This window comes from Rhodamnia argentea, chromosome 4, assembly GCF_020921035.1.
Source record: "Rhodamnia argentea isolate NSW1041297 chromosome 4, ASM2092103v1, whole genome shotgun sequence".
NCBI lineage: Eukaryota > Viridiplantae > Streptophyta > Magnoliopsida > Myrtales > Myrtaceae > Rhodamnia > Rhodamnia argentea.
In genome coordinates, this window is record NC_063153.1 from 17,268,742 (window position 1) to 17,293,184 (window position 24,443).

General features: G+C 37.2%; 2 protein-coding genes across 4 annotated transcripts in view; both read left to right on the forward strand.

Moving 5' to 3' along the window:
- The window catches only part of LOC115751000 (protein FAR-RED IMPAIRED RESPONSE 1), a 146,105-nt gene that overhangs the window by 76,470 nt on the left and 45,192 nt on the right, over window positions 1-24,443 (forward strand). The window lies entirely within an intron of this gene.
- On the forward strand, window positions 637-23,910 carry LOC115751011 (protein ENHANCED DISEASE RESISTANCE 2). 2 transcript variants are annotated; one of them, XM_048277092.1, is made up of 23 exons: window positions 637-783; window positions 886-1,182; window positions 3,640-3,714; window positions 3,869-3,922; window positions 6,150-6,215; window positions 6,439-6,497; window positions 6,690-6,766; window positions 9,414-9,533; window positions 10,463-10,497; window positions 11,682-11,782; window positions 11,857-11,952; window positions 13,671-13,735; window positions 14,787-14,858; window positions 16,673-16,843; window positions 17,878-18,077; window positions 18,196-18,262; window positions 18,987-19,162; window positions 19,786-19,887; window positions 20,917-20,964; window positions 21,364-21,507; window positions 21,592-21,687; window positions 22,623-22,724; window positions 23,631-23,910. In XM_048277092.1, exons 1-23 carry the CDS (start codon window positions 736-738, stop codon window positions 23,721-23,723), a joined length of 2,364 nt encoding a protein of 787 aa, XP_048133049.1. In that variant the 5' UTR covers window positions 637-735; the 3' UTR covers window positions 23,724-23,910. The 2 variants fall into 2 exon arrangements, with proteins under 2 accessions (XP_048133049.1, XP_048133050.1); XM_048277093.1 differs by lacking the exons at window positions 637-783; window positions 886-1,182; window positions 3,640-3,714; window positions 3,869-3,922 and adding an exon at window positions 3,765-3,810.

Here is a 24,443-nt window from a genome sequence, read left to right on the forward strand (position 1 = left end):
TCCCAAATATTTCTTCCATGTGTCCGACCTTCGTCAAGACAGATTCATCTAGAATTGAAAAAGAGAAAGACGACCAAAAAAAAAAAAAAAAGCAATAGCGGGTAGGATCGAAATCGATGTCAAACCACTGGACTTGGTTCGACTTATTCTTATTTCGCATCCGACTAGCCTAAATTCGAGTTGATGTTGGCGGAACATCTTATTCAATCGAGTTAGAGCTTGTTTGACACTTGGCTTGATGCAGATTTAATCAAGTTTTTACTGTGATTTTTTTTTTCTAAAATATTTCATAAAGCTCGAAAATATGTCGAATTTATTACTAGTTAAGTTTCTTTTTTTGTTGGGGGTCAAATTCTAGTTGAGTTTCGAGCATTGGATGTACCAATCAAGTTCGAACAGGAATTCGACTCCCCGTGTATCGAGTCTCTACTGGGTTAGGTTATGGTATCATCTGAGGTGGGCCATGTCTTTACGAGGACATGGTCACCATTCTCACTGCAGCTCTGACTCGTTCCACAACCAGCAATGTGGACATTTAATTTTTAATCGCTATCTGGGCCCAACAGCCTTTTCGCCTAGTGGGCCCCATGCGATGACGTGGACGGCCCGGATGCCACCAAAATAAAGAACAACTTTTCCGTAATTACACCCCACCAAATCTAACGCAGGAAAAAGCGCGAGGCTCAAAATTTCCTTTCTCACTGCTTTAGTTTTTTTCGACTTCCCGAAAGTTTTATGCTTTTCAAGAAACGTCAAATAGCGCAATGCGTATCTGTCAGCCCGGTATTGCCACCTTCCACTTCCGGTTTGCATCCCGGAAATCTCTCTCCCTCTCTGCGCATTGATTTCTTCAGCTTTTCCATTGGTTTCTTGTTTTTCTTGTAGCTCGGGAAGGTTGAATCTTGGGAGTTGGGATTGGAGATGGAGACGACGACGACGACGACGACGGCAGCCATGCACAAGAAAGTGGGCAGCACCGGCAGCGACAGATCGTCGATGGAGAGGGAGGGGTCGGAGAGCGACAGAGAAGGAGGGAAAAGAGAGGTCTTTGAGTTCTTCGGGTGGGTTTATCATCTGGGCCTGAACTCGATCGGGCACCAGTATTGCCACTTGAGGTTCCTGTTCATCCGAGGCAAGTACGTGCAGATGTACAAGCGCGATCCTCACGAAAGCCCCGGCATTGTAAGCATTTCGAATCCGAGGATGTTTCCTTGTTTCTTGTTCTTGATGTCTGTTTGAACCGTGGCTTTGTTTTTCCCCTTGCGCTCGCATTTTCGCGGGTGGGCGGTCTTTTTGCAATTTCGAATTCCGGGTTGAGTTTTTTTTTTTGGTCTTGGCCTGATGAGATGACAAGTACATGTTAGCTCAAATTGTCTTTCGGGTTTTGTTTATTGATTTTGGGAAAGCAATTGCGAGCAGCTTTAGATGTTGGTGGAAGCAGGGAATCAGCTCATGGGGCAGAGGATTTCGAATGTGAATTGTCATCGTGATTCAAATGCCCTACTTGCATGAATGAGCTGCTCTGTACTATGCAATTATCAGAAAGGGTTCCATTGCACTGCTGTTGTTCAAATCTCGATAGTTAGTCTGGCTGGTGACTTATGATTAGGATCATATGTATTAGAGCCGTTGTATCGGTACTTGCCGACTGTACATTGCTCCGACTTAATAACTAATGGCTTCTATCAGTGCTATGCCGGGATTAGTAGCTGTTTAACGATTAGTTCTTGGATTTCTTTTGGCCTGTTTGATAGCGACTAACAGCAGTCTTATAGCCAGCTGTGATCACTATCATCTACCAGTATTTGTAAACTGAGTACGAGTAGCAATTTTCTCCTATGTTCATTGTCATGCATTGAGGCCATCTCAGACCATTTCAGTAGATGATTTTACATGTCCTTCAGATGCCTTTGATTGCTCATGCTTCTTTTCCCTCTCTCAGCAATTCTTTTTAATAGTAGAAAGCTTGAAAGGGAAAGGGTGTGGTTTGAAGAGGAGAAACTACGTAATTTCGAACTGGACTAACGAAATTTGGCAGGTGTTTTGGATACCAAAATGACGATCCACTGTCATATTGATTTTTGATCACCTTCCTGCTTACTTGTGGAAAATTAGAATTGCGAATTGCTGCGAGCTGTGGTTTTTGTCATCAATTTAGTAGGCAAGTCAAATTGATGGCATTAATGCAGGGAAATGGAGATGGAGAACATTCTACAATTTGATTTGAAGAGTACTGTAACATGCAAAACTGAAAATTGGCTAAGGCTTTGCGAACCTAATAAGTCCTCTTTCAGTTACAATCTGGTTTATCAAAAATACTTATTTTACCTTTTTGTTAACTGAAGTGATAATCACTTTGCACTAGCCAACCAAATGGTGGTGTGAATGGGACAAACTCTTTTTCAAGCCTCATGTTTGGTAAAACTGAAAATTTAGTGCCGGGAATTTGAATATTGAATTTGAAGTGTCGGCCATTCAAGTGCTGAAAATGAAAGCAAAATGTTGTTTGACATTGTATTGAGTACTGAATAACATTCTATTCTTGCCAAATATACAATCATGAATATTATTGGTAGGTTTTAGGCTTTTAGCAATGTAATAGGTAAGGTTTTGATTCCTATTTGGATGTCTTCTATTGAATAAAGTAAGTAACACCATCCTTACTTAGCTAATTGAGTGATGTTTTTTACTTAATTGATGTTTTTGACTTGATTAAGTAAAAGCTAGTTTTGGTTATTGAATGTGCTTGATTTTATGAAGTGCTGAATGCATGAATTTTCAACACTTACTGGAGTTATCTAACTGGCCCTAAGCTGCTGCTTTGGCCGAGTGATAAGCTCTTTCTAGATTATAGCCGAGTAATAAGTCATGTCTGTAATATCTAAATGCTAGTATGAGTACCTGCTGGACATTCTTTCAACAATCTCAAAGATGTGCAACATTGCTTGGGCTCCTTGAACTTCCGCAGGATCAGACACTCATTAATCCAAAGAAGTAGTGGAAAGAATGCCCCAATTCCAAAATTGACTTCCCCAGCAAAGCAATAGGTTTAATGACCACTGCTTAATTTATTCATGAACAATTGTTGCATCGTGATCCCTTTTTCTGCATTATTTGATATTTGATTGTTGTTGTCCTTTCTCCTAACTAAATGCGGAGGCGAGGTCAAATGCATCTTCTTGCTCCTTTACCTTTTCCTGGTTATCCATCATTATGAGTATAATTTAGGAAAATGACTACTGAATGCTATTTATGAAACTATTTTGCAGTCTCCTTCTCACCATAGTTTAGCCAATATGACTTTTCCATCATCTAGATCTATCAACTTGATTGGTTATGGATTATTCTTGATGCTATCATATCCATGCACCTGGACACTAATGCATCTCCACTTTCGGTTGCTTTGAGTGAACTGTTTTATCCTTTGTCCAATTGGGCAAAACAATAATTTGCATTTTTACTCTTGCTTTCCCCTTTATACTGTAATTGCCATTCCTCAGATATTCCTCTTTTTCATTCCTCAGAATCTTTTCAGAGGTCTTGTCAATTTGTTACAGCCTGATCAATTAAAAAAATGCTTTATTATTTTTACTTTCTTCCAAATGATTTTTTTTCCCCTGATCGCTTCCCTCGGCACAGAAACCTATCAGGAGGGGTGTTGTGGGGCCCTCACTTATGGTGGAAGAGCTAGGGCGTCGGAGGGTCAACCATGGGGTGAGTTTTCTTTCCCCCATATCTTGTCAGCATTTCCAAGGGAATCAGACATCAGAATTCTTCTCCAACCTCCAAAAGCTCACTCACATCCTCTAGGTGAGAAGTTGATGTAACTTTAGATTCTTCTTTAAGGGGATTTCTTCTGTTTTGGCAGGACGTTTATGTTCTGCGGTTTTATAATAGGCTAGATGAGACGAAGAAAGGAGAGGTGAGTTTTTTGTTTCTTTCTTGTGCTATTCTTCTACCAGTGATTGACATGAAACTGGAAGATGATATTTTGTGGACAATATATAATTGTTGGAGTACTTTTCCTTAACTTAGAACAGGCAATCAATTTTTGCTGATTCTGCACTTAAGCTTGTTCTGGTTCTCATCCTAATGTGCTTCATTGTTAAGCAAAAGTGCCAACATAATAGAGAATTGAGAAAGTGGAAGAATAAGATTTACATGGCTTGGCTATTGGCCTACATGCACAGGCAAAAGAGGAGCAGAAATTCACCAATCAGAATTTGGACTACAACCAAAAAGCAAACTCTCAAAACCCACCCTAGTCCACATAAAGCCGATATTTCTCGCACCCTTTGAAATATTACGAAGTGAATATTAACACTTAAACCCTAATGCTGAAACTGATGTGCACCACGCACTGCACAGGCTCCTCCATGAACCTCATGAAAATTTCTCAATTGGGTGGCCACAATATTTATTGAATTGGGTGACAAGCCAGGCCTGCACATTAAAAGTTCAAGCAAAAGTTAACAAACACCATGTGCTATGGTAACATTATATAGGTTATGCTATGAAAGGTACTTCACTTTTGCAAATAAAGAAATTACAAAGGCAGAACAAATACTAGGATAAGTTAATTGAGTTGTATTATCATTTGTGGTCTGGACCAAGGCAAAGTGGGGCTAACAAGTGGAGCTGGGTCATGGTAACAATGAGAATGGAGCATAATTGCAGAAATTGTGAAAAGACCGGAGAAAACAGGTGCTAGGAAGTGAAGTTTAGATCATAGGAATGGGATAGCAGAGCAAAATTGAAAGAGCTGCAATAAGCTTGCAATTATTAGGTATCCTTTATGTCAAGCTGTTATGTTGTCTAAACCGAAATTAAGCTGATAGGTATATCTGAATTATAATGCCAATGGAAACCCCTAGACAAGTGATATGGGTTATTGTAACCCCCTCTCGCATGCAAACTAGACTAAAAATGGCGCATGGAACTGCGAATGGAGAGCTTCACATGCAAACTAAATCTGGCGTGAATCTTTGCTCTGTTTGCATACTAGAGTGTCCTACCCAAAAGCTTAAGTTGATGGGTGGAGGGAGACTACATGTACAGTATGTCCATTGAAAGCCGTAGACAAGCGATATGGGGCACTCATAACCTGTTCTCTTTCTCCTATCAGGTGAGGGAGTACCAATTGTTGTGCTGATATTAGGACATGCCAATGTAGCAACTACCGTAGAACTCAAAACCAGCTTAATTGTGACTCCCTGCTATTTTCTTACATCATGTGTCTTATAGCCAACTGTGCTAATCTTATCACTACATCCCATAAAGTAATCTAAAAAGAGAAGTTGCTCATATAGAAGGGTCTTATAGTGCCTCCAGTGGCATGTTTCAGATTTGGAAATCTGTTGCAAGTGTTAATGATGGATTTGTTGCATGGAACTTAGCACTTGGTGGGGGAGTTTGTTACCTGTGTTGCTCTTTTTTTTTTTTTTTTGGAGAAACGTATGGCAGTTCCTTTGAGAAGAAGGCCATGTTCTTAATGCCAATGAAAATGACGAGAAAATGATTGTCCTTTCAGCAAATTGGAAATGATTCCAAGATATATTAATGAGACATGTTTCAGATTTGGAAATCTGTTGCAAGTGTTAATGATGGATTTGTTGCATGGAACTTAGCACTTGGTGGGGGAGTTTGTTACCTGTGTTGCTCCTTTTTTTTTTTTTTTTTTGGAGAAACGTATGGCAGTTCCTTTGAGAAGAAGGCCATGTTCTTAATGCCAATGAAAATGACGAGAAAATGATTGTCCTTTCAGCAAATTGGAAATGATTCCAAGATATATTAATGAGACACAGACCATTTAAGTGTAATGCAGATCCTTGTTGATGAAAAAAGAAGGGAAATAAATTTGAAGCATCACAATACTGTTCTCAAATCCTGACTTCAAGACAGTGACTGTCCTATTATTAGATTCTTAAACTTTTGCATCTAGTATGTTCCCCATTCTTGAGGAGGCAAGAGAATATTAAAGTAGCTTGTGTGGCTTTATTTTGGAAAACAGTATACTCTGGGTAAATATTCTTTGTGATTTTTCTTTTGCTTTTATTTTCATGTCTAATTGTAGTCCTGTCTTGTACAAGTGTATTCCCTTATTAAATCTGCCTAAAATGAATGGTGATTGACTGCTTCTTCGCTTCTAGATTGCTTGTGCCACTGCTGGAGAAGTGCAGAAGTGGATGGAGGCTTTTGACCATGCCAAGCAACAGGTTCAAAAGTGTCACAAGAGTAATGACATTTAGCATAAAAAATTTGTTCCCTGTCTTCCTTTTCCTTTACACTCCATCTTCAATTTTAGGATTTGCGCTGTGAATTATGGTCATACATTCGTAAAGCCTTTGATTTTGAAGCGCTGAATAGACAAGAGGCAGTAGAAGCTTATAGCAAAGAGAACTTCATGTATTTTTTCATGAACTCTTTGGTTTAAAACAGGCTGAGTACGAGCTGTCAAGAGGTGGCAGTGCCAGGAACAAATTGAGTATGGAGACAGAGTATGCTTTTACATGTGGTTTATGATACACTTCCATTAACTAATGACTGCATCAATTTTGATAAATATGTTCTCTCTCCCTCTCTCTCTCTCTCTTCTGCACTCCGGCAGCTGCACGCACTTTCTTGTGTGTGTAGCGGATGTGCATGTGAGTGCACCCAGGTTACATTTTATGAATTCTTATATTCTGTAGGATCACTCTAGAGGGCCACCGACACAGAGTCAGGCGTTATGCCCATGAATTGAAGAAGCTTATTAGAATCGGACAAGGTTGGTTGAACTTAACTATTTTAAATGTGTATCCAATTTTTTATGATATCCATTAACATTACATGTCCTTTGTTCAAACAAAGTAAAGCAAATACAAAAAACCTTTTGAAGGGGTAAACATCTCCCAATAACCAATGCATATAATTAATGTGGAAAATATATAGTAAAATTTTCTTCCTTCAACAATCACAGTTGCATTTTTATTATCCGTTAAGATAGCACAAAAACTTATGCATACCGCTGTTTCTAAGGCTACATGTATTTTATCTTTTGTACTTAGTTCTTTCGATTGTTAAAGGTGAGTGATAGAGAAAGATATTTTCTTGTATTAGCCACCAATTGTTGTGACAATGAAGAAAAAAAATTGAATGTACAAAATCAGAACGCACTGAGTGCTTGAATATATTATCTTTGTGATTCTTCTGTCTTTTATATTTTAACTAAAATACCATGCACAATATGGCATAGATCTGGTGCAATGAGGAAAAGAAAAACATTCTCTTTCTGTATGCTATGCGTAGATGCATGTTTCGAGATTGTTATATGTGAATTAAGGCATCTTGGGTAGAATATTCATCTTCTATTTTTGTGTCTACTCCATGAGTTGTATTTCGTTTTCTCTGTGGCATGACTTGGCTTAGATCTGTGTTGGTTAATAATGTCTTGATAGAGAGGGGTCCTAGTTAGACTAGGAGCTGAGGTTGTGGACAACATATGGCAACTGTGAACAATATACATACATATTTTTAGAGACATTATCGGGTGGTGTTTTTTAAAACACACACACACTATATATCTGCAAGAGAAGTTTTTTTAATGGTTTGGCTCGTGCTGAAGTCATATTATGATGGAGCTTATACTAGTGAGGCTTACTAGAGTGTCCTCTCATTACATTTGATTAGTTTGATATTTTCTGTGCATTGATGTTTGGCTTTTAGGTTCAAACTAGGTCCTCAAATTGGTATTATGCCTCATGACCTTTCATTGCTCATTGTTCTTTCCTTTAGCATTTAATATGAATGACTGCTTATGGAATGTAGATTAAAATCCTTTTTCTGGATAACATTGATATTAATAAAAGATAAGAATACTTACCTATTAGGTGTGTCATGTAGGATTTAGGTTAAAAATATGGAGAACTGCGCTTCTGTTTAATTTAAGGATTCAGGAAAATATTTGAACTGAATGAGTTAGGAAAAAGGTGAACTGATATCCTATAAATTTGGTGGACCAAGAACAGTTAAAGACCTTACTGTCAAATTTCATGGTTCTGCTACAAGTAACTGATGGGAAGATGATTTAATTTTTGTAAATGGGGATGATAGGTCAAGAGTGAAAAGAATTGGATTTGAAATTTTTTCAGAATATCAAAAGAAAGCAACGATTGTAACTGGATGAAAGGCTTGCGAAATAATGTATGGTACTTTTATTCAAATTTACTATGGCCAGCACCACCTTTTTCTTTATCAAGGTGACATCCGCAAAGACACCTGTAGTTCATAATTAACACTGTCAACCTTTTCACGATGTTGGCGTACATTATAATTGAAAACCATAACTATTTTCATTGTCTTAGAAATAGTGTTCATGGGGGGAAAATATGAAAACTTTAAACTTTCGTGCATGCCAAATGCTACTTATGAAGGTCTGGTTTAACTAATGGCGGGCAAAATGCTACATGCGTAATTCATCTGATGTCACTGATGGATATCATAAGTTTGACCTTTAGATGTGAGCCTCATTTATGGTTGAATAAATTAGTAGATTGAGTCAAGGCTAATTTGGTATTCAGTAATGGACAGGATGTTATTGAAGGATCAATTTTGTAATAGATCAAAAAATGCCAGAACTGGCTAATGCATGCAACCTAAATAAGCTAAAATTAATCAAATCAGTTGCTTTCGTTTTCTAAGGTAACAGTGCCTGCTGTGCTTTGATTCAGATAAGTCAACTCCATAGGAAAGTTTTTCTCTGTAGTTGAGCAATAGCAGTTGGTCTAAGAAAGTATTTAGTTGAAAAATTCTTATACTATCAAGAAGAGATTCAAAATTTACTGAAGAAATTTGTTGTACCATAGCGAGATGTATAGATGATAGACACTGGAACATACTACTTCGTGCTAAATTATCGACAACTTACTCTGCTGGTGTCTGATGAATCTGGAGCATTGAAGTGAGTAAGAAAGTTCAACGAAAAGTCTGGATGCTGCTTCTGGTTTTGTTTTAACACACTTGGAATATAATGCATGCACAATGCATTAATCATTTTAAATGTTCACCTAATTTGTCATTAAAAATAATAAGGGGATCATCTTTCTTCATTATCTTGGTACTGTTCGTATCTTACAATCAACATGTTGCATAATTGATTTGTCATGCTGTACATGTTTGATTCGGGCTCTTCGTGACCCTTGTGAAAGTAAATGACTGGAAAGAGATTTGTGACCATGGTTAGGGTGATCTGAGTACTTATATATCTTCTTATTGTAAAATGACAATGACTAGATACAAGTATGTCACTGTACACTCAACACATACCAATGCAGAGAAGTACAAATGCTAAAACGGTGCTCACCCAGAAATATGTATGACCATGGACCTTGAATTCTGATATTCTATGTTTTGCACCATTGTCTCCATTTTTACAGGTCCAGAGATGCTCCTAAGGAAATCATCGAGGTTGGGTATCGGAGTGGGTGGAAACAATGGGGGGGATGGAGGAGATGCAATAGAAGCTAATGAGTGGAAATGTATTCGTACAATGAATGGTACTCTATCTTAGCTTTAGTAATGGGTCATGGCCTACAATGATGTTTGAATCTTCAGAGTCTCTTCTATATGGTATTTCCTTATGGGAAAAAAACATGAGCCTCGGTATACAGTTATGGTTTATTTGTTCTATGAGGTTCTGCTTTGGTTTGACAAAATTCAAGGAGTAAGAAAATGGTTGGATCATCCAAAAACTTGAAAAAAGGGTGAGGAGAGATGTCCATATAGTAGTGAAAAAGAAGCATTAAGTTTTAGAGATTGGCAAACATTTTATGTTTATGAGAAATTTAAGTCTTTGGTTTAACCAGTTAGCATTTACATGCATACAACAAAATGGGGTTGGAGCAAACATAAGCTCTAATGTGCAAATTACTGATCTAAAGAATGAACTTGAACACAGTTGTGAACTGAGTTGGCTGAAGACTTGGATTGTTTCAAACATGCAATTGTGAGCAATAGTAATTAGATCATTTCTGAATTGTTTAAATCTGTTAAAGTTCGACAGGTTCACTCTAGACCAATGCAAGAGTAAATGCTGATTTTGACTAAAAAGCCTTGAACTAATGGTAACGAATCTAGAGAGTGCTTTTGCTCATGAATTTGCATCGGAGTCATCAGCCTAAGATGGTAAAAGATGCTCCATTTGGGGTTTTTCAGTATCCAATGGTGTGGATCACGTGATAGAATACTGAGGTTTTGTAGAGACTTCAACCATCATTCTCAAAATATTGCTGTTCATTTTCATACAGGCTATCCTCTGTATATTGTGGAGTAATTCTTTAGCTTTTTTTCTTCCTGTTGAAATTCTGAATAAGGATTTCCTGTAAAGAATTGTTTGCATGTTGAGAACTGATTTCCCTGCCAAATAAGCATGCAAAATTTTAAGTATTGTCAAGTCCGTATAATGTTGTTTTCTTTGTGATTTCAGGTATTAGAATCTTTGAGGATGTTGCTGAGTCCAAGGTAAATGCAAGCCTCGTGCTTTCTTCTTCTGTCGTCATTTCTCATACGTCTCTTATGTTTCCATAGAACTTGCTGTACAGCTTTTCCCATGCTGTACTATGTTTTGCTAATCAGAGCTGGATTATAGTTTTGACTGAGGCTTTTTTCACAAAAAATTTTGTACCGCTGTTTTTTGTGGAATATATGTTTGTTGGGAGAAATGCTCACCCCGACCTTACTTTTCTCCTGCTTTGTCCCCGAAAAACATGAAATTCCATCTTGAGAATAACAATAAAAAAGAGACCCATGTGGTGCATGGTATCATGGGGCTCTGTTAAAGTTCCATAAGGTGAAGTTTCCAATGTTCGACAGAATTTGCACTTCATTAGTATGCCATAACCTATCCTGTTGAGTTCATATTTGGGTGCCAAATAAAGAATATATTTGCTTTTGTTAGTGACTCAAGCAGAATACCTCCCTGGTTAATTAAAAGAAGAAGGATAATTCTCTATAGTTAGGTACGATACTATATATGACTCATCAAATTACATTCCCCGGTAACATTTTGCTAATGCATTAAACTATCTCAGAATGTAATAAGTTAATAAAATCTATAAATGTTAGCACTTGCTTTAGAATCCACCAACACTTGAAATTGAAAAAGGAGAAAGGAAAACCATTTACAGTGTTGTTAATGTGCAATTTTATTTAATTTCAGGTACCCCATTGATATAACAGGAAAAAAAAAGAAAATTTCATTTGTTAGGCCATGTTGTGAAGTTAGATTATTGATATCCACCTCCACCAACTCTTGTTCCTTGAAATAGCCACATTCAAGATAATACATGAAAAAACAAATCAGGGCCTCATTCCTCTTCCTGCGCAAAACAATCTTACTTTAAGATATAGGGATGATGTTTGCTGTGCATGTGTCAGTGTAGTCCTTTAGATATAATATAAGAAGAGACTTCTGAAATGATAAGTTGAAGGGCGTTTTTATCAGAATTAAAAGATGCCTCTTCTGGTGAAAAGTATAATCAGCATACTTGCCAGTGTTTATGTTGTCACATAATATAATTTGCTTCTCTTAAGAGTCCGAATGTTTTGGTAAGAGTAATCCAACTTGCTTTATACATCCAAGCCAGAGATGAAAGTTTGCTGCCAATTTGGTACCAAACAGTTACAGTGCTTGCTGTGCTTTGCAGATGAGAAAAGGTGTTCTTGTGAAGTCTGTTGGTGTTGTTGATGCCAGTGCAGACACTGTATTTGAAGTGCTTTTAAACCTTGAGCGCCAGCGGAGATATGAGTAAGCTTTATAATTTGTCTGTAGAGTGCCATTGCCTTATATATGGCTCAGGCTCATCTTTTATATCTCTGCAGGTGGGACCCATTCACTAGTGATTTGGAGTTGGTAGAATCTTATGACGGCCACTACGATGTTGTTTATGGGACATATGATCCAAAATACCTCACCAGGTAAGGTAGATACAAAATAGACCTGTCTTCTTTGTCTTAATCAGTGAGAGGTGTTATGGCTTTGTGATTCCAAGATCGATTACCCCCTATCATTTATTCATATTCATGTTTATGAACATGCAACTGGAGTGATACAATTGTCTTGGTAATTCCTTTTTTGTTTCTGTTGAGGAAACGGTGTAGATTCTAATTTGAGATAACATTCTGTGGACTGAGTGATTTATGACGTTTGCTCAATTCCTACACTATAATTTTTTATCTCATATTTGACCAAAGCCTCATGTCCATACTTCTTTTTTTTCGAGTCTTTAGTACTTTTGCCATGTCTTGTTCCTTATTTGGCTTTTGTTAATAGGTGTTACAATTATAGGAATTCTCTGGTCTCAGTCTTTCGTATAAGAATGCAGAACTAGGTACAAGAATTTGCTAAGACTTGCATGTCTCGCTTGAAGGGGGCATTTGCTTTTATTATTTCTTTGATAGCCAAAATGCATTATTTCAGTTTCTTTGTGTTTTGATCTTTAGTTTTTTACTAGCTGCTACTTATAGTTCTCACCTATCAGATTCTAAGAAGGCTAACTGGGAAACATAACTGTCATGTTATCTTGTGTAGTCAGACAGATTGCTCCTCTGCTCCTTTTCCTTTCTTGTGATATTCAAAGGACATGATTACATGAATATAATCATACACACACCAAGGAAGGAGGATTGACTAAACTTTTCTGAATTATGCTTGGTTTTGGCAACTGAGACAATATCTAATATCTCACAATGTTGCATAAAACAACCCTGCATACATTTAAAGTACACATCAGTGTGTGGGTTTTACCAAGGCTAGCACGTTAGCTATCAAATTTTTTAGTTTCTTCGTAAGCATGGTTTAGGTTGAACCTCTGCTATATTTCTGGAAAAAATAAATTGGATGGAAAAATATCAGAGTTCCTTTTGGCTTTTAGTGTTAGTGCATGGGAAGCCGCTTGAGTAATATGATCTGTACTGACTTCACTAAGAGGAGAAGGTACAAATTGTAGCTGTATCTTCCCCATTCTTCATGGTTCATAAAACTGAGCAACTTTTTTTATTGATTAATAGGTTTTACCGCTGGCGGTGGGGGCCTAGTTGGTCTCACGCTGATATTCCCATCTCCAAGTCATAGGGTTGAACTTGCTTGCATCAGTAGTCTTATGATTGGGTTTGGTGAATGCTGCACATTCCATGACGGGTGTGGGACCCTCATTGTAACCCTCATGAGGGTAGTCACTGCTGGTCGCCCCTCCCCATCCTTCTTGGTTTAGCAAAAGTGATTAATATTTATTTTTTTAAAAGTTAGATCTTTACAGACTTCTGTTCAGAAAAGGGGTTTGCTTCTTGTCCATTAGCTTGGAGAAATAGTTAAGTCAAGATGCTACAGTGGCCTCTAACTGAAACTTATGTTTGGAGAGCAGGTTAGGGCTAATGTAAGGTGTGCCGTGGATATTGCTTATCCTCGTTGTGTTTATATTCCTGCCCTTTAGTTGTTTGCAGTTGTTGATTTGTAACACATTGCTTTCTTTGTAAAACCCTTCAATGACTTCCATGTTTTCTGGAATTTTTTTGAATGTTCTTGATGTCTCACCTTCTTCCCATTGTAAAGTTGCATTTGATCTATTCCGTTCTTTCAGTTTGCTTCTACATTAGTCACTTCATTAGCTTATATTCGCATGATATATGCTTTTCAGGTGGCAGTCTAAAAGAGATTTTGTTTTCTCCAGACAGTGGTTCCATGCCCAAGATGGAACATATAGTAAGGGATATTCTTAAGATATGTCAGAATTTGTTTTTGCATCATATGTTGTAAATTATATTATTGTAAAAATGTATAGTGAATTCTGATCCTTATTTTGTGAATCCTTGGCCATAGTGTATAAGAAGATTTTCTATGAGTATTTCTATTACTAAAAATTCAAAAGCAGTTATAGTAGACATAGATACTCGCTATTTGCAAGGTACATGAAATAGACTACATAATGGGAAACTCTACAGATTGCCATATGACACCAAAAAAGTCAAATGGAGAATGCCTATGGAGAAAAGGACCATGTCAAAATTAAGCTGTGCATGTGCCATTTAAGAACATTATTTTCTCCTGAGATTGCTTCTCTTTCTTTAAACTTCTTGTCTGAGCAACAGATGTACTTCATTTCTTTCTTTTTTAGCGAAAGCTGAAATTGCTTTCCAATTGAAGTTCCAAACCTTGTCCTATGTGGTTGTTTGCCAATTCCAGATTTAGTTTCCACATGATGACACAACTTCGATGGTGAAAGATATGACAACTTCAGCAAGCACCTTGAGTTAAAAAAGAACAATATACACCTTTAGCTGCAAATGAAGAATATGCACCTTGAAATCAATTTAAACACTATCATCGAGATCCTCTGCTTTGGACGTAAGCTAGTCATAGAGTGACTTTCTTTTCCAGGCCGTATATGATGTCCTCCTTGTCTAAGTGTCATCAATTCCATTGTCTGAACACATTAGTGGCATTCCTTCTTGGTCAAGAATATGAGAAGTCTCCAGAATGTGCAAATTCAATGAAGTCTTAAGACTCTATAAACCTCAAAATGTGTTTCATGTCTCATAAAATCTTCAAAGCCATTTTGCTTCTTACAGAGAATCTTGGGTTTTGAACCTTGTCCTGGTTACATTGCCTTTTTTGTGGTTCTATGCTTTCATGGGAAGAACAAAATATCTCCTAAGGCTAAGTAATATGTGCTTGGCATTTCTGTTATGATTACTTGGGGCAACTTGAGATGATATGCTTGCACAGCATGCTAAATGTGTTTTTATACTTGCAGCTATCCTGCAACTTCCAGTTGCCCATAAAAAGCGACCTCCAATATCTGGATATCGGCGTACAACACTTAATCGTGAGATTGTGCTTCTCTGATTTCTTTGCTCTGTGTAACATCTAAAGCATTTTAAGTTCTCGTTACTATTCTGAAATGATTATGTCCTAATTGTTATGTATAAGCATGTAATTTCACAACAATGTATTTTGGTAAAATGATTGCATAGGACGTTGGTAGTCAATCTGCAGAATGCACACTTATCCATGTGATCAATTCCAATTGCTATTCTCTATGTTTAGAAATTCTCTTGGGCCTTGTGGGGCATTTCTTATGATGAGTGGTGGAAATAGCATGAAGATAATGGTGATGGTGTATTTGCAATGATTTGAAAAATAATGTGTGATAATGATTATACAAGGGATGTTAGGGTATCTGTGACAGACACATCAGTTGACGTGTTTTGCGATTAACCCCTAATCATGAGAGCATGGGGCTCCATTCAAATTGTTTTAAGCCATCATTTGTATGATGACCCATGGAAAACATCTTTAGTGCATATGCTGAACATCTGGGGAGCAAGAAGTGGAGAGAGAAAGATGCTAGCATGCCTTTTCCATCCGAAAGAGAGTGGTTTCAGCACGATGGGGGACTTTGTTTTAACAAACTTCAGTAAGGAAGTGTCAGAGGTTTGACAGCATATATATCATGGCTTTGCTGATATTCCAAAACGTTAATAGGAGTAGGTGGGTTGAAATCATTGTTCCCAAAAATGAAATGAAGTTTCAGATGGCTATGTTTTGGCTCTTGAAAGATATTGTTACTTGAGTGAGGATAGGAGGTTGGTATCTAGGACAGATACTTAAGAGGGTGGATTAATTGAGTGAAATAAGGGATTATCTATGCATTGAGAGTCAATCATGATGGCTTGCTAAAAACGGAAAGCCATCTTCAATTTTTAGTGAAAAACAAGGAAGAAGGGTCATAAAGATGCTTAAATGATGCAACTAAAGATTTTTTGGGGTTTCAAGTTTCCAATTACTTCTGTGTGTTCTTATTCCATATAGTCGTTCGATGTTTTAGTTTTGTTTTTCATTCTTTATTTTTGTCCTTGTACGTGTCTGAAGTACTTGAACTGTTTGTTTTAATAAGATTATTTAATATCATCAAATACAGATGCTGTAATGAGAAAGTTGCATGAAGGCCATAGAACATGGGAGCGTGATTGTGGAAGGATAAAAAAAGTGAGGATTGTGGAAGTCTCTCATGAGTGAATTTGTGGGGCTGAATGGCCCCTCTTTTCAGGATTGACAACAAGCAGGAATTTTTATCCCAATGACAGTCTCTGAGTTTGAAGCAGCTGTTAATAGCACTAATAAATCATCTAAAGAACTAGTGTGTTAATTCTTGAACTTCGCTTGAGCTGAATCATAAGTAGGATTCTGAACGTTTTCTCAGCTTCTACTAATTCAGAAGGTTATGGCTACAATAGGAAAGCTCTGGTGGAACCTTATCTATGCAGTCAGCTCAGGTCAATGGAGCACAAGTTTTTTTTAGATCCAGATATTGTTTACTTCAAGTAGGAGCTTGAAACAGTTTTTAGGTGCTCAATCTGCGTAGAAGTTAGGAAAGCTGATAACTTTTGGCTAAGTCGATTTTTTCCCTGGATATGATAGTTTTTTTTTTTTTTGCACTTTTGCTATTGTACCTTGGGATGAACTTTTAGCTACAAAATGACGATTGTTCGATAATGGTGATGAGTTGGTGAGAAACTTGCAAGGTTTTTTATTGCATCTTCTGTCTAAAGTTGAGAATTTTCATTCATAAACTTTGGGATGCCCACAGGGCAGATATACTTCTACTCACTGGTTGCTCTGTCTTCTTATTTTCAATAGCATCAACTTGGGAAATCAGAAGTATAAATACACCAATGGGTACAAATATAGCAAAATGTCTTGTGACACAAATACTGGAGATACATGAAGTAGGATGGACGAGATGGAAGAACAATCATTGCTCAAAGTTTGAGAAGACTATACCCTACGCTTTAATGTGCCAGGTGTCAGGTGCAGTATTCTATCCCCTTCATTTTCTTCTTCCTGGAAATGCTGTAATAGACACACTTTTTACTTTCTAATTACATGCACAACCGAGTGGTCCATGGTCAATTTCTTTTTAGCCTTGACTAGTCCAATTAAAGGGAACCTGCAGCTTATTGTGCCCAAGGCTATGAGAGTTATTCCACTGCTAGATTTCCTCGTTATCTTATAGTCCTTAACACCTAATTGGACAACATAGTCAGTCAAACAAGACCATTATAGCCTTTGACTCCTCTTGCTTACCTGTATTTAACTTGACCTATTTGCAACTTTAATGTTCCCAGAGCTTTGATCTTTCCTCCAATTTAGGATGTTTTTATACTCTTGAGAAACTTGTCCACATTTGTACCTCTTTTCCTTTTATGCACTAAACTCTGAGGCACTTTCATCAAGTTCTATTTTCTGTGTTGTAAATTAATGCTTTGAAGCTATTGGATCTTGCGAAGTCAAATGTGAGAGAACAAAATTACTTGAGAAATCCGGGACCAATAAAAAACATTAGACATTTATGCATTTCCGTGTTGGTGTCGGTAGCTACTACACTCAGAGAGCCAGCCACAAAGAGTCCGCTAATCAATGAGAACTACAGAGGTTGTGTTCTGTAGTTGGCCATTCATGTATATGTATGGTGAGATATGGGATGAGCAAAGCCACTTTTTGGGAAAAGAGGACCCTCACATATTCAGTGGATAAGTCAGACTTCACATGTCGAGAAGCAGTAGAAAACATAAACTGCCACTTTATGTGTGCCTTCAAAAAAGAAAATTTTCTTTTTCTTTCTCACAGAGTTGGTAAAAAAATTCTGACCAACTTAGACAACTTCTAGTAAATGCCACACTTCCAAAATCATTCATATATTTTGGACAGATCTACATCCTCCAATTTGGGTAGGGTTTCGAACATGGGCTCAAAATGAGACATAATTTAACAATCTGTACATCTGTATTCGAACATTTGTTATCGTTTAGTGAATTTATCCTTCTTAGTTCATTTGCTTCCAGGTCTGAAGGAATATATAGAAGCAAATCCATCACTAAAGGTGCAGTCTTCTATGGCAGTTGTTCAATCAAAAGTTTCTGATGTTTCGATTTCCAATAGCGAGTATGAGGAGCAAGACGTGCGGGATGAGTTTTATGATGCAATTTCAGCTGATTCATCATCAGAAGAGGAAGAGAGCGATGATGAAGAACTTGATCATCAGGTTTGATCTTTTATTTTGACACGATGCTGTTAGATTTTAGTTAAGACTTGTGGAAAATTGGGCTCCAGTTATTTCAATAAGACCATGAACTGAATCCTGATTGTGAAAATTTTATTAGGTGGCAAAAGTGAGGCTGAAGAATGTCTCCTGGGCCATTGCAGGCTTCGCTATGAAGAAAAGCTTGGGTTAGATATTTATTGTATTTTCCTTCTAATATACATAAGTAGGATAATCTTGTAATGGTAATTGGTAGTCGGTCTTATGCATATTTGTTAACTATGAAGTATCAGAATGCACATCTTTGTTGGTTTGCTCTCTCCCACAAGTTAAGTTACCATATAGAGAGCAATATTCAAAGTATTCGATTTGCTAATGTGTAAAGCTTAAAATAAAATGTAGAATTTGAGTGTGTGCTTAAATCAACTAACTTAATTCTTGATGTTTTGATTGCTTCTAGAGAATGAGTCCTCGATGGATTTATAACAATTCATGTCTTTTCTAAATTAAGGGATGTCTAGCACTATAAAGCAACAGGTTTCCATGACAAAATATGCCTACAACAAGAGTGAAAGATCCTAAAAGATAGAGCAAAATCAATGTGTCCTGAGATTAAGAAAGAGTATTAATTCTTCCAACTAAGGTCAAAGATGCAAAGTGATATCGTGTTTAGTCTTGATTATACTACATCTAATGACTACCAGTAAGTTGAATGAGCTATTATTTCTGCATATATAGCGACTACTGGTCATGAGGTACCACGAGTCTGTGGTTCCATAAGTAGAGGAATTCCTAGTAAAACCTTTTTATAGCACTTGCTGCTTAATAAATACTATACTTTTGTCTTCTGTCGGTCTTTCATTTTAGATGGTGTTGTACCCAGTACTGAAGCAATTGACTGTTTGGATGTAGTTGTAGGTGCCTCTAAGGAATTAGATGCCAATATAGCTCCTGCCCCTATTGATCTGAGCAATTTTCCTGGTTCCCTGCGCAAGGGTAAGGACGATTCTGATACAAACTGTTGGGCATCTCCAAGTGGTGCTGGCTTCATGATTAGAGGAAAGAACTACCTAAAAGATAACACTAAGGTGTGTGTTGCTCTTCTACAGCATCTTATGTTGAGCATGTACCACATCTTTAAATATTTGATGCATTAAAATGCCAGATGCAATTTGATCTTCTTGTTATTTCTCTGAACTACCTTCTCATATGATGTATTTGCTTTTCTTCATCAAAATAGACTTTTATGTAGATACACCAATACGAATCTTCTGTTGAACCTAGGTATCTGGCTGAAATATTAGTGTTTTTGACAGTACACAGCTTCTCATTCATAGCACTCATTCTCTTTCTTCCATTTCCTTCCTTAGCTTGGTACAAGGTGCTGGCATTCGAAGATTATCTTTGAGTGGAATTTTTGTTCTTCAATTTTTGTTTTGTTTTAATTTGATAAACAAGAATAGCTTCATTTAAGAGCACCAAGGAGGGTAACCTATTCAGATTTAAGTACTTGTAAAAGGACCAAAACAATAAAGAAAAGAGCGTAATGACTTGCCATCATGGATAGTTATTTATGAATATAATTTGGCGTTTAATTTGCTTTGCCAGAGAGAAACTGAAGTTCCTTTTTAAAGATTGGCTTTCTCGTCTGCCTGTGAACGTTTAGCAGTGTTTTCAAGCTCATAGATGTTGTTGTTGAATCTTTTTTCAGGTGATAGGTGGTGACCCACTTCTCAAGCTCTTAGCAGTTGATTGGCTCAAAGTGGATGAAAAGATTGATAGGATTGCCCTGCATCCTAAGTGTCTTGTTCAGGTGATTACACATTGTCTTCATTAACTGTTTAATACAGTGAAATGGAGCACATTGCTTTGTCTATTTAGGTGATAAATGCAAGTCGAGCAGGACATTTTGGTGCAATCACCTCTGGTGGTTGGGATTGGTACAAAGTAGGTTATCTTTGACTTTGAAAGCCACTGTGCATGAAGAGCTGAAAAAGGAAGTGAGAGGAAGAAAGTGCAGTGGAGAAAATTAAGGCAAACTGAAACAAATTCTCGTAAGGATAATTGAGCAGTATAATATAAGTTGTGGAAATAAATGAGCCACTTTACTGTAAGCTGCCTATACCCAAAATTTTTTCTAAAGCAGGCCTTTCTTTTTGTTTATTTTAGAAATTTTGCTTGGGTGCAGTGGTTGACCTTTCCACATTTTGCCTTTTTCTTTTTATCTGAAAATTTTCTTGTTGGATATGTTTATTTTATATTTTAGATTCAGAATCTCAGAATCAATTCAAATTTTGTTGCTAGTTCAATGTGTTGATTGCATCGTGCAATTGAATTTCTTTATTTTATTTCCGATTGTATCTATATATCCTTTTTTTTTTGGGGGGGGGGGGTCGCTAACTCAATGGTAGAGTACCATCATCTGTTTCGTCACGAGTCATTCTAACAAATGATAACATCTTTTGCCCATTTCTTTGGCTCAAGTGGGTTCTAGAATGCTCAGTAGCATAATGCATGAACAATGCAGGGTTGAAATTTCCTTGCTGCTATCCAGTCTATCTCTATCACTTGCATTATAGTTGCTCTTAAATATAGGAGATAAACACTGGTTAAGATTTCACTGACATTTCACACACTATGCTTAAGCCAAGGAAGTTGGTATCAATTTTTCATCTATCCCATGTTGCTCAGTAGATATGTTAAGAAACCTTCGTATTTTTCAACTGTAATTGTCTTATGACAGCAAGGAAAACTTACCCATAGCAGAAAAATCAAAGATGATTTGGACTTCAATATTTTTGAATGATTAGAATGACTGATGAAGGTTTCTCTGTCTATTCAGTCAGAAGCTGGTAAAAAGCTTCCCTTCATCCTAGTAATTAATCTCCAGGTATGTCTGTGTTCTTTCATCTTCATACAGAATATATAATAAGTTGAATGGAATATGCATAGACTGGTTGTCCATACATATTGATTAAAATTTGACATTGCAATATCCTTCAAATAATTTTTGCCTGTTAAATAAAATTGAAGCCAAGCATGTATTAGAAGAACCAACATTATTGTGTGGAAGATTTGCAATTGTTTGTATTCTCTAGAAGTATCAAGTCTCAAATAAATTGAACGAACTATTTTGTTTAACTGAATAAAGACATGCTTATATGGTTCGTATATGCTGATACCATCAGGCTGTTCTCTTTTATGTTGTTTCCCCTATTGATTTCAGGGAATGAATTCTCTCATTCATTCAGATACATTTTAAGGGCCTCCGTTTTGCTCTTCTTGTCAGATTCCAGCGAGACCAAATTATAGCTTGGTTATGTACTATGCCAGTGATAGGCCTGTAAATAAGGATTCTTTATTGGGTAAATTTGTGGATGGAAGTGATGCTTTCAGGGACTCCAGATTTAAGTTGATTCCAAGTATTGTTGAGGTAGAAACACTCGACTGGAATGTTATGGGATTGCTTTGTTTAAAGGGTAATTCCTTTTGTGCTGAGCTTCTTCAACACATGTAGGGATATTGGATGGTCAAGCGTGCAGTGGGCACGAAAGCTTGTCTATTGGGGAAAGCTGTTACATGCAAGTATCTCAGACAGGACAACTTTTTGGAAGTAAGAATTTGTATCCCTTTTTTGGCCTTTCTTAGTTAAATTATAAATGAGTTGACGTCAGTACCAAATGTTGATTGCTGCATCCTTAAGGTATAGATGTCACTAACAAGAGCAACCGTTGGGGTGCCATCCCTTTCACAATCCATAGATTAATTATCACCTGCTGCTACTTAACTTGAAAGCAAAAATTTTGAAGCCATTTGTTCTTTCAAAAAGAAAGAGTAACTCTAGCCCCCTCTGAGCTCTCCTGTTCGTCCCTTTCCATGCCATCAAAAAATGAAAAGAAGTGGTTGTTGTATCTTGCTTTAGTGGGATCTAGAGTTACTGGAAATATCACTGAAATTTAGGGCTCTCTCTCTCTCTCTTATAAATATCAATCATATTCTAGGTATAGGAAATTGTACTATTAACATAAAATTTAGACAAATCTCAACAGTGCAACACAGTTTTGATGTTCCTTTAGTGGGAGGAGGAAATACTCAGCCTTAGGGTTTGCAGTGGCAAGTTAACTTCATGGTAAACAGTGGTGTTTCAGAAATCGAAACAGAACCTATCAGTCATCAATTTAAAACACATAGCCAGATATCAAGCCCTGTTAACTACTTTTACACTGGCATGCGACCTTGTTTTGGTCCGACCAAAAATTTCTGCGTCAATGCATTACCTGCTTGATTTCTTTGTCATGTTCTCCCATTAGAGAACACATAGGAAGGCCTCCTGTGCATAGTTGCAGGGATCGTTATGGGTCCTTTAATGGAAAGGTAGCTCCCACAGGTTCTATCCACTATTGCAATTCATCAAGTAGAAAGTATGATGCACGTTAGCAGTTTTTTGATGTTGTGAACTTAACGTCCATATGACATTCTTTTTAATTTTTTTAATCGGATTTGCTGTATAGAGTGTCATTCTGTGACAAGTATACTTCCTATATGCAGATCGATGTGGATATTGGATCATCTTCTGTAGCAAGGAGTGTCATTGGTCTTGTACTCGGCTATGTCACTAGCATAGTTGTTGATCTCGCAATTTTGGTAGAGGTTTGTATATTGGATAAACAGTTGCTCATTCTTATCTGTTTCTCGAAGCTGTTCCATTGATTTGGATGTCTATTAACAAGTTGATTTCTTGTTGAGTTCGTGATGCAAACGGGTGGTTTTCTTTGTATTCAAGCATAGCTGCTGGTAGGATTTGCAGTCATGTTATGAGGGAGGTGTTTGGACTTCACTGTATCATAATGTTCTATTGTCCAACTGAGTATCAAAGTAGTATTATAATTATCTTCATGCTTCATTGTTGATAGGCTAGTTAGTATCACGATGCCTAGCATATTGGAGGTTTTTTTTTTGTTCTTTTTTTTGGTGAAGAGGGGGTTAGGGTCTCCACTTGCCTTTGCTAAGGAAAGATTAGTTTCAGACTTTTGGAGACAATTATTGGGTTTATGCACCATCATTCGATCTGTTTAGCTCACTGATTGGTTTGTGATCCAAATAGAGAGCAGATGAGTTTGTTCTTTGCTGGATTCATCTTCTGGTTAATGATTCTTGCCAATAAATTAGAATTTTCTTTTTAGCGTAGTGTCTTACAGTCCATGTCTATCGACTTAGATATTTTCCTGATTACAAGCTGTCCATCTCGATAAATTTTTATCTTTGCTGTCGACTCAATTTAAGTTGGAACTAGGGTGTACAGGATCTTTAGGAATGAGTTTAGATGGCGTCCTTTCATTAACATCCTAGTTGTGGGAGGGTAGTGAGGGTAGGGTGCTATCTTTAGAACCTTAGGGTAGAAACTATCTCTAGCACGCTGGTTAAGTTTGACAAGTACATCGCATTTTGGTGGGTTTATTCTGGTTTATAGCAAAATACTATTGTTCAAACCAAATTTATGTGCTAAATATAAGTTTGTGTAGTGTTGTTGATTAATAGTAGCTACTTTGTTTGCAGGCCAAGGAAGAGAGTGACTTGCCTGAGTACATTCTTGGGACCGTCCGGCTAAACCGTCTGACACCCGACTCAGCTTTACACTTTGGAGCTTGAGGATTCCATAGATGCATCTTTGGGAATATATGAGGACCTTAGGCCAACACATGAGCGAATAACCATGAGATTCACCGGTATAAAGTGTTCATTGAATTGGTTCAATGCCAAAATCTTGCTTTGTACTCATATGAAGTCGGTAAATATTATTAGGCAGCTCCAAGTTATTCATTGCTAGTCCTTCTCATCGCGAAGTGCACTTTGGTGGCAAACCCACCATCTTAATTGCTAATTCTCTGAACATTTGAAGATGGCAGCGGGCCGACACTAAAAACACATTTTGTGTTTGCCAATGAAGATATCGCATGTTGTTGCCAGAGCATGTTAAAAGAAGGGGGAAGAAACATTTGATATGCAAAGACATTGGGACTAACTGTTCCGCAATTGCAAAGTGCACACCTTGGTCCGCCTTGTGATCTTTGGAAGCTTTCTAGCTGCCAATTCTATAGAAGAGACTCCTCCATCCATGCCCTCTATTCTCCGCACCGGCTCCGTTTGTTCGGCCATATAAATATTTAGACATAGGTTGATATCAATATTAAAAATATTTTTCATTGGCTAATTATTTTAAGAGATACAAGTGATCATTTTTCAGAATAAATCATTCATTTTTCCCTAAGGAAACGAAGCTTAAGACTCGTATGCAATGAAATAGCTTCCTCCATTAAATAGTAAAAAACCAATTGCTTCTGGTTTTCCTTAGCCGATGAGAAAAAGTTC

Excerpts from the sequence above, each read along its gene's own strand:
- LOC115751011 (XM_048277092.1), top strand. The coding sequence starts at position 736 with ATGCTTTTCAAGAAACGTCAAATAGCGCAATGCGTATCTGTCAGCCCG. Across the intron at positions 11,783-11,856 it reads GAGCGCCAGCGGAGATATGA|GTGGGACCCATTCACTAGTG; the intron begins GTAAGCTTTATA and ends ATATCTCTGCAG. Across the intron at positions 21,508-21,591 it reads TGATTCCAAGTATTGTTGAG|GGATATTGGATGGTCAAGCG; the intron begins GTAGAAACACTC and ends CAACACATGTAG.